Below are 10569 nucleotides of genomic sequence, written 5' to 3'. Positions count from 1 at the left end.
AGCAGGATCAAGCTGCCTGTTCTGCTGTCCTGCCAAGTCAGGCAATGTTTCACAGAGATGAAAAAGTGAATGAGAAAGGCAAACCTTCATAAAATCTCTTGTCACTTCTGGGAGCCCAGAGATCAGGGCCCTTTTACATTTTTGTAACTGTAGAGCTCTTAATTGATTAAATGTTGAGCAAGTCTTCATACCTTACCTTGGACAGCAACCAAGTGACATGACCCCAGAATTACAAATAAGTGCAGAGAGGTTGCACAGGTCACTTCAGTCAGAGCTAAAAGTACAATTCAGTACAAAGCCTTAAGTTTGGGTGGCCAACCTCATGCACAGTTTAATGGACCAATTTTCAGTAAGCACTGAGTATCTGCATTCTACAAATCCTATCTTTTCTTAAGTCTGCAGTTGAGCACTCAAAGTGGAGCGAGGGGGGGAGGGAAGAATCCCAGTTACTTTTGAAAACTCCCATCTAAGAAAAAGTCAATCCTATCACTCAGCTAGTCTTCCCAAAAGAATATACCTGACTATCCCGTTTCTAGCCAGCTACTGGTTTAATCATTAGACTATGAATCCCTCACAGCTAGGAACAGAACATAGTATTCCAGATCTCTATTATCTAATTGCTGTCTAGGAAGTGTGTGTATGATTCCCTGGTAAACTGTGTTTCAAGTTCCCGTCTAGTGGATAGACCACACAGAACAGTTACTCCTTAAGTCTGTCCTGCTAAAAATGGAAAAGCCCAATTTCAAGCCCAGCTGTAATGTACTATCATACATTACAGAAGTTGTTTTTCCCAATTTCTGTTTTAAATTCACAGAGTATGATGCAATCCTCCACATTGCATTTAATAGTTAAGGAGCACTGTACTTTGTAAAGGCATAATGCACAACCAAGCATCAGTGTTCTGAGTTTTAGTCACTTATCAGGCATTTTGATTGCCTGTTTACACATCTAAAGGACAAGAGGTATGGAATCCTGCCTCTCTTAGTTCACTGGTCTTTCTAGTGAGAGGCCAAGGTACAGCGCCTGCATGTCTGGGAGGCAGGGATAATTTTTTCCCACCCCCAACACAGATTGTATTCCATGGCTGCATAGTTTTCCCATAACCTGTCCTTTTGGCTAGGAAAACCACAGTATGTCTAGGATCTTCTGCACTCAGGAAGTAAGATAGTAGGATATAATCCCATCATATGCTAAAGCTAAATGTCAAGTCATTTATCCAGCTTCAACCTACTATTTGAAAAGAACCACAAATATAGGCTAGTTAGACCTCTTCTGCAAGTTATGGTACACAATATAAAATTAGTGGTTATTGCGCTATATGATTACGGCTTCTAAAATAACTTCAATAAACTATTTTCATCTTTATATCATGATAGGTAACTATCTTCCTTATTCTTGCTTTTGCTTATATAGTCACGCTGAAAGTATGCATATTCACTTATGAAAATTAACAGAAGATAAAAGACTGAATGATTTAAATTTCCTTCACTCTTATCAGGTTGTAACAGGCTGTAATCAGGCTATTTTGTAACAGGATGTAAAATAAGAGTTTATTTAGACTATGGACAAGGTGTCCTCTTCTTACCATGACCTGGGATAGAAACTGAAACAGTACCGGTCTGCACTAGATAAGAGCTGGCTGTATAGTCCTCATCTGTGTCAGAGTCCTGAACTGGTTGGATGGCATTAGTACTTAGCAACCACCTCTGGTTGTCATGGAGATTGGGTGATGGAGGAGGGGAATGTAAATGTTCAATAACTGATGGACTAGATGAGGAGGATGGCATGGGAGGACCTATGAAAAAAATAAGAATATTTTAAAATATGGGATAGGATATCACATGAGCAATACATAAATTTCTTTGCTATATCACTGAAAGTCATTTATAAAAAATAATAACAGGTGAACAAAGAAATAACATCGACATGCATTAAAAATGTTTAAAAAGCTTAAAAGTTTACATTGCAAGGGGTTGATCATGCCATCACACTTGCTATTGCAGGGAATAGTATTTCCTACCATGAAGAATACCACTGAGTGAGAGCATGTGCCAAGTGATTATGAATAGAAACATTTGCTCTACCAGTGTTTGGAAAAGTAAATATTTTCTATTCTTTTAACCTGACCTCTTCATCCATTTATTTTATAAGAACCTTGTAATAGTTGGAGGGCCTAAAAGTTAAGCCTAATGGTTTTGTTTTGCCTTGAAGAAGTGAATAGTTATATGATGCAAGTGCATGTATGTTGTGCCTCCCTCCTCTCTGCATGTCTGCTCTGTTCCTGAAGGAAGCCAAGCAAAATGAAAGCATTTAAAGTTCAGGATTCCTGTATATTTCAGAGAAAGATTCCTGAATATTAAAAGGTCTGCCTGCTCTTACGAATCAAGACACACAAACATATGCAAGAGCAGGAATATGGTAGAAAATGTATGCTTGAGTAGAAGCTATTCAGTAATCCAGCACCGTGGATTTGTACTACATGAATAAGTAGGATTTTAGCAGTACAAGAAGGATAATATTCCCCCAGAATTCAGGTGTTAATTAAAAACGAAAATTAATATCAACATTTAAAATCCTTGAAATTTTTGGCCTATCAGACTTCGAATCAATCTAAACAAGAGATTGTATTTATTTTAGTGTGTGAATGCACACACATAGCACACTTTCTCTCTGATTCCACATCTGTGGAGCTCCCTATGACAATATATTTTTTTATTTTAGGCATAAACACAGATAAAGAAATAAAGCTTAGAGAATTTAATGGATCCATTTGGTACTTAAAAATTAAAACAACTAATGAACAGTTGATTACAGGACTACAGGAACTGTGGTTCTTCAAAATACCGTAGTTAGTGTGGATCATGCTGTAGGTGTACACGTCTCATGTATGCAAGACCAGAGTCTGTCAGGGTATGCATGCTCCTTGTGCCTCCTCATGCTTCCACGAAAGAGAATACAGGTAGAAATAGCCAAAACACTCCCTCAGCTCTTATGATGTGAAGTTTGTGATAGCTGGGGACTCCAAAAGCAGGTATGAGGGATAGGTCATGGTATACACATTGGCAAGAACATCTCAAAGAACCATGGTTACTGTATATTAAGTTATTAAACTTTTTCTTCAAGTATGCATCAGCGCTTTATTGCCAATCAGTATTCCCTCAGATTAGTGGCAATTACATGCTTTAGTGGCATTGGACAATGTGATTATTCTGCTCTCCCAAACTTGGCATCTGATAACATCTGATTTAACACAGACAGAGCTCAAAGGTTAATGATTTTGGGCCACCTTACAGGATTTCTGGTATGGGTACATTTCTGAATAGGATGGTACTTGTATTCTGTTGGAATGAGCCTTGATGTTCAGAGGGAGAGGTGCAACATCCAACTAGTGACAGAGTGAAATACTGTTGTCTTATCCGTTTTAATATACTTTGTGAAGAGTTAAACTGACTTTTGGAACACCTGGCCAGAGCTATAGATGAATGGTTTGATTTTGTTAACATTCTAAGCCAACTTCTACACACATCTAGGGTCTGTAGCTTCCTTTCTCCCAGTGCAGTGTGTGGCTTCAGGAAGATGACAGATGGATTGGCTTCCTTTTTCAGTCCACCTTGCTCTCATGGAATGTCATGGAGGAGAGTAAGAGTCAAACTAGCATGAGGCTCGCTTACTCTCCTAGCTGAACTAATATGGTCTAGAATAAAAACAAACGTTCTTAAGATTGAAATTTCACAATGAACTCTATAGGAAAGGTTGAATAGAGGCTTGATGAGCACTACAAATAGACTCTCTTACGAGTGGGTAAGAGAAACTTGATATTGAGTTGTGAGAAAAAAGCAAACATGAGTGTACAGACAGCTAGCAAGCAGAGTGCTAGGACCTGGATGTAAACAGAACTGAACACAAAGGTCAGCTTAATCAAAGTGCCCTAGCTTGTAAGGGTCTTTAAAATACTGAACCTGAAATAAGAACTCCAAATGTGTCTAGACTTTGGATTAATGTGCTAGTCTCATTCTGGGGTCAGCAATCTTTTGGAGTAGTGGTCCACCACTTCCAACCTGTCTGCTGTACAGATTGCTGGAGATGTCCTGGCTTTCTGGGCTGGATCCAATTGCTCAGCAGGCTGGATGCAGACTGCAGGCTATGGGTGGCTGACCCTTCCTCTGGTTGATAATTTTCCTGCTCTGGAATTGCAGAAGCAATTATCATCATTATTTAAATTGATATCTGTCTAAGAAGCAAACAGCATTATTTTTAAGCAACCAATAGCTATGAGTAGCATTATGAGATGTCCTGACAGATTGAAACCTGAATGAACATTTACAATAGGTAAGTCAGGTAAAAATTCTCTCATGATCTCATCCGTTCAGGAAAAGATCCCTCAGACTGTATACATGTCTCACACAAGGCCGTCCTGACCTTCCGTGGTTTTGACTGAAAATAACACAGGAGTGGCACAGTTCTTTATACATGCAGCCCTTCCAGATGACATTGCTGCTACACTTCCTGATGGGCTTGTCCCTGGAATGAACTGCAATTAAGGTAAATAAGCCCCAATTAACTTAGACACAGGGATGTTATAGGAATAAGTGTTGGCACATTTTATTTGTCATGCTTCCTAGATATATGAAGTAAGACAATGGATGTGAATGTCTCTGGGATCCTCAGACAAAGGGCTTTCTCTTGAGAAATGCAATGTCTCTTTACAGCTTTAATGTGTACAGCTGTGCATGGCCCCTGTCTGTTCTTGTCTTTCAGCCTCACTGATGTTGGTGCATGATGCCAGTTCTGATGATGGTATTGTCAGATGGTGCAGTCTGCTGGGGTATTAGTACTGGTACCGAGCTCAGGTGGCAAAAGCCCCAGTGCCCAGGCAGCTGGCACTGAAACAACTGGTGACAATTTTAACAGTTTCTTCTCTCCTGCCTCCCTCTTGCAGGTCTTTGGGGTTGATGTGTATCTGCGTTTACCTCTCCTGTGTCTAGAGTGGGATCCAATACTTGAACAGATTTTTGTTTCAGTCATATGTTCCTAGACAGAACTTGTGAGAACCAGAATTTGAGTTTGAAAAAAATGTATGTACCAACGGCTTTTCTTTAATGTGTAGGGGGAAGGAGGAAGAGTAGATGTTCCTAGGAGTGAACAAGCAATAAAACCCCCAAAACCTGGCAACTGGTTTCTATTTAAAAAGAAAGGGTCATGGATCTCCCAGTGAAGAACTTGATTTGAAAAGGCAATAATTCTGTTACAGTTTGGCCAGAATTTGAATTCTATGTATTAATCAGTGTAAGCTGCAATATTTATGGGTCTCTTCTCTTCCCAGTGTGTATGTGGTAGGGAGGGAAGTTAAGAGCATTTTTACGTGTGTTCTTGATGCAGCACCGGGAGATTTTAATTAGCGAGCCATGCTAATTAAAAGCACATGGCGCTGCATCAGAAGCATGTGTATCACCGGCACAGCATGCCTCCACACTGAGAAAATGGCGGCAGTGCACTATGAACTAAAGCACATCGAACATGTTTTAGTTTAAAGTGTGCCGTTGACATTTTCTCAGCACAGAGGTGTGCTGTGCTGCTGATGCACCTGATACACGAGGCTGCCAGAGTGCATCAATTTACACACTCCACCAGACTCAATTAATTGGATCTCCTCTGATGCACTGGATTTCCAGAGCATCGGACCAAGTTCCTCGCATGTGTTTAAGTGCCCAAGATGACCAACTCTAAGGAAAAGAGAAGGATCAGATTTTTTTTTTAAACCAAGACTAATATGTTTCCAACTTGCTATCATAGGTGGAAATACAGAACAATGAGCAATGGTCTCAAGTTGCAGCAAGAGAAGTTCAAGTTTGATATTAGGAAAAACTCTCACTAGGAGGGTAGTAAAGCACTGGAACAGGTTACCCAGAAAGGTTGTGGAATCGCCATCCTTCAAGGCTTTCAAGACCTAGCTAGACGAAGCCTTGGCTGGGATGATCTAGTTGGGGATGGTCCTGCTTTGAGCAGAGGGTTGGAGTAGATGACCTCCTGAGGTCCTTTCCAACCCTAATTTTCTATGATTCTATGAAAGACAGAACTGCTGGGGGAATGGTTGTGGTGGGCTTGCTGTTTATGCATGGAAGCATCAGGAGGCATGAGGCATGTGTAGTAGCCCTGACACATTAAAAAAAACAACAAAAAAACAAAACAAAAATCTTCACATACATGAACACCTAGAGCAAGATCCACACTAACACACATGGAAAACAAAAAAAAGAATCTACTACTTGGCAAATTCCAAAATTTTGCTATACAAGAAGCATACTGCTAATGCCGTAAGTACTTAAAAAAGATGTTTAATTGTACACAGTGAGTTGGGGGGGCGGGAATTCATTTAGTCTGCACTAATATTTTTTACAAATTGGCAACATAGTATTAAAAATAAAATAAATATGCATTTAATAACAGATCAATTAAAGTAATAGTATACAGCAATACAAACTCATTATTGAGTACATTATTTCCTCATGTTACAGTTGAGATTAATAAATACACTGTCAATAAAAATCTTGAATTATCCTTTTTAATAGCAACATGTAAAATTGAGACATTGTGCTGCTTTTTTAATCCTCTGTTTTTTCTTTCAGTCTGAATGTAGCAGGTCCCATGACATTTCAGATATCTCCAATTTTGTTTTAACAAGGCACTAAGATCTAATCAGCTGTTTTCCATGGAAGTACAACTGCTCTGGTCTCTCCATAAAATTGTTTTCTTAGTTCCTCTACATTTCATATTTCCCATTCTGGCTTTACTTTAGTGGGAAGCACACTATGCTATTAAGCAGGAAACAATCTTGAGATTTGAGCTTGGCAACAGAGCAGTGGTTCTCAACCGTTTAAAGGTACCCATCCATAATTTCCTGAATTTGGTGGCACCGTGATTGAGAACCACCATAAAAATCTCAGTTTACCTACTTAATCTCCAGACTGCCACCACAACCAGTTGAAACTACTCCACATGCTTCTTTTTCTAGGAGGGGCATGTGGGGCTGGATAGGGAAGTGGCTGTGGCAGAAGGAAACCCTCTTCCGTGCATTTGCTCTCCTCCTCCACTGGTTGGCAGTTTGTAAAAAGGAAATGCAGATTTTGCAGCAGCGAAGTGTAGCTGTCCCCATCACCCACAGAGTCCCCCTACGGGCTGCTGCCTGCATTTCCTATTTACAGACTGCCAGCCAATAGGGAAGCAGAGCAGGGGAGGGAGGCGAGCAAAACCTAATGCAAGCAGGAGTGTCTGCTCATGCCGCAGCTGTTTCTCTATCTGGCCAGGGCCCTCCTGGGAACAGTGTCACATGGGGCTATTTCACCTGGTGGCAGCAGGGTCAGCAGTGGTGCCACAGCACCCTTGAAAGGGTCTTGTGACACCCCAGATAAGAACCACTGCACCAGAGAACAAGATAACACTTTCGACTGATCCAGTAACCCATATGCCAAATGCCAAAAAGTAAACCAAACACAGGTTTAAAAGTTAGGCTACAAATGGAGGAAGAATGGACCCATTGCTTCAGAAGCCGGAAGGTAAACTGTGAAGCAAATCAGTTACCTTTCTCCTTATAGTAGGGGACACACACTAAAGACTGTTTATACCCTTTATTGTTTCTTTTTAAATAGAAACCAGTTGCCAGGTTTTGGGGGTTTTATTGCTTGTTCACTCCTAGGAACATCTACTCTTCCTCCTTCCCCCTACACATTAAAGGCGGCCCTGACTTATTTTTTTCCGGAGAATTTTGGCAAGCTCTGTCAGGGGTCTTAGATGGACACATCACAACAGACAAACCTAAGCTGGAAGTTTAAGGCTCAATATCTATTCCCCATTTGGTTGGAAAGTAACTGAGCTGCAAGATCAAGTTTCAGCTAGTGTGATGTCAACATCCCAATTATCAACAGATGAAATACGCCTCCAGCAAAAAGAAGGAAATCAGAGTCTGTACATATTAAATAATAATGGTGCCAATACAGAACATCAGAACAACCTGCTTGAAATTTCACCCTAGTCTCAGACTTGAACTCCACTTAGAGGTTTTGTCAGCATAGCTGTGTGGTTAGGAGTGTGGAAGGGAAAAAACAACCCCCATAAACAATGACACAGAAACCATCACACCCTTAACCAACACAGTTATGTAAGCCAAATCCCTAAGGTAGATGCAGCTGTATGAGCAAAAAAATCCTTCTGTCAGAACAGCTTATTTAGTTTGGGGAACTGGTAAATTGGTATAAAGTTGTATCAGCAAAAGAACTCTTTGCTGAAATCAACCTCATGGAGAGAGAGTTTATTTGCCATTATAAATAATCTTACAGCCCCTTCCTAGTGACACAACTTCATACATGCTACCAACATGTAAGAAATGGGTGAGAGAGAGATTGTAGTCTCATTCAGAGGCAAAGAGAAATATGAATTCATTTTTGTGGACATAATTTGAGATACAGCAGTAGAAATAAACAAATAGAAAAACCTCATGTTCATTATTTTCATCCCATCTTTTTCACTTTGTCCTGCTACAAATAAATCGACATTCCTTCTTTTCATGTTGATTACAGAAGCAGTAGTTATAAGAGAACAGTACCACCTCTCCAGTCTACTGGTGTGCTCCAATGCACAATAGTCTATTCTACTGCACATTAAAGTGGTGCGTCAAAAACTGTACTAATACGCTAATGCACAGTAGAATAGGCTACTGAGCATTAAGTGTCACCTAAAAAGTGTGTGCTTGCATTACTGTGCATTAGCACAAAGAAATGCACATTTATTTAGTACCCCATATGGGAGGTACTAAATTTAAAAGTAAAAATGCATTAATGCAAATGTAGACACACCCTTCTAGTTGCACCTTAGACTGGCTAAATTACTTCAAGGAGGAGGTTGACAGTTTGGAATGAGTGCAGCACAGAGCAACAAAAAAGATTAGGGGCTTGGGAAACAAGTTTTATAAGGAAAGGCTGAAAGGACTAGGTTTATTTAGTCTGGAGAAGAGTAGACAGACAAGGCTTCAAATACTTGAGGGGTGATTACAACAGAGACTGGGGACAGGCCTGGAAGCAATGGCCTCAAGCTTCAGCAGGGGAAATGTTTGTGCCAGATTAAGAGGAGCTTTTCTAACTATAATGTTGGTTGAGCGTTGGAACATAGAGAAATTGTGGATTATCCATCCTTGGAAGTTTTCAGGAGCAAGTCAGACACCTGGCTGGGCTGATTTAGTCAGGGGATGCTGCTGCCTTTAGCCTCCTTGAGTCAGGATGTTCCTTCCAGCCCTACTTTCCTATGATCCTATTACTTCAGTGGATAGCGACTGGTGTCTGGAAAGTCTAGTGATTTCCCATACTGGATTTGCTAGGAGCTAATAGCATTGTTTGATACTTGAATATTCTTACAAATTGGAATAAAATCATCATCATATTTGCAAATGCATGACTTTAAATGGCATTGGGCACTTCGGAAATTTTACCTAAAATGAAACCACACAGAGATCTACCAGGTTTTAAAAAATTCCAGTGGGAAGACTTTAAATATGGCAAATGTGAGGAAATAAACAAACTCACTGGGGAATAATACTAGCTCCCTTCCAATTCCTTACTGCCCCAAAAGGAAATAAAACCTAGATTCCGTATTAAAGGAAGATCATTAATGCACAAATATACCTGGAGGTAATAATGGAGAAATCAAAACACATGCACAAAGTAATTCTACTGAAAAAAGAGTGCTGTGTTCTGTTTTGGGCTCTACAATAGAAAAGGGACTTTGGCAGACTGAAAAGCCTGCAAAAATTTTCACAGACCTAATTAATGGTATATAATTAAAGTGCCAGCAGCAGAGGTCATGCCCCAGATGGAAAACTGAAAAAAATAGAATGGATGTGTACAAATTAGAAGAGCTGGCAAAGGAAAGACAGTGTAATGGTCTATAATCACTTGACAGATCGTAACAGAAAGGACGGGGAAATACTGCTAGTCACTAGTACAGAAAGAATGACTAGGTTAAAAGCCTAGATGTCATCCTCAAACATGACTTAGAGCCAGGAAGTAATACTTAGGTATCCACAGTGGCCTTTTGAGAGATGAGAGTATCCAAGTCCAAAACTGTGATTCTGAAAACTGCTCTCAGCTGATACCTAACTGAGCTGCTGCCTAACACCTGAACTCAATGGGACCTTTGCTTTTTACCCTAGAGTTTTCTAGGAAGCTAATATTCTGCTTCTGCCCTTGTCTAGAAGAACCTCACGTTTTACAGCTGAGCAGCTCAAAATCAACTCTACCAGAATTCAGAACCTAGGGTATAGGCTCCGAATTTTCACAACCTGGAAAGTATTCTCAGAAAAAACCTAACGCACATCAACAGAACTAGGTAACAAAAAACATGGAAGTGCTTGCTGCAATATTATTATTTTTTAAAGAGCTGGATGAGGTGATGGTGCCAGTGCCATGCCCCCGTTATGCAAGAGCACCATGATTTGAGCACTTGTCCAATGCAGGAGTTCTTGTTCATCCCCTCCTCAACCTGGGAAGATTCAAACTCAATCCCATCCTTCCCAGAGAGTGC

General features: G+C 40.2%; 1 protein-coding gene across 9 annotated transcripts in view; it reads right to left on the bottom strand.

Moving 5' to 3' along the window:
- Positions 1-10569, bottom strand: part of TENM3 (teneurin transmembrane protein 3) — a 540570-nt gene that overhangs the window by 233889 nt on the left and 296112 nt on the right. For 8 of the 9 annotated variants that reach the window (XM_025207579.1, XM_025207580.1, XM_014521286.2 and 5 more), the window contains one exon: positions 1586-1795. The exons of the other annotated variant lie outside the window; for it this stretch is intronic. In XM_025207579.1, the coding sequence (XP_025063364.1) occupies positions 1586-1795 (210 nt within the window). The remainder of the gene's footprint in view (positions 1-1585; positions 1796-10569) is intronic. 9 annotated transcript variants of the gene reach the window in all.

Source organism: Alligator sinensis, unplaced genomic scaffold (assembly GCF_000455745.1).
Source record: "Alligator sinensis unplaced genomic scaffold, ASM45574v1 scaffold354_1, whole genome shotgun sequence".
Classification (NCBI taxonomy): Eukaryota; Metazoa; Chordata; order Crocodylia; family Alligatoridae; genus Alligator; species Alligator sinensis.
This window is presented reverse-complemented; position numbering and strand designations above follow the sequence as displayed.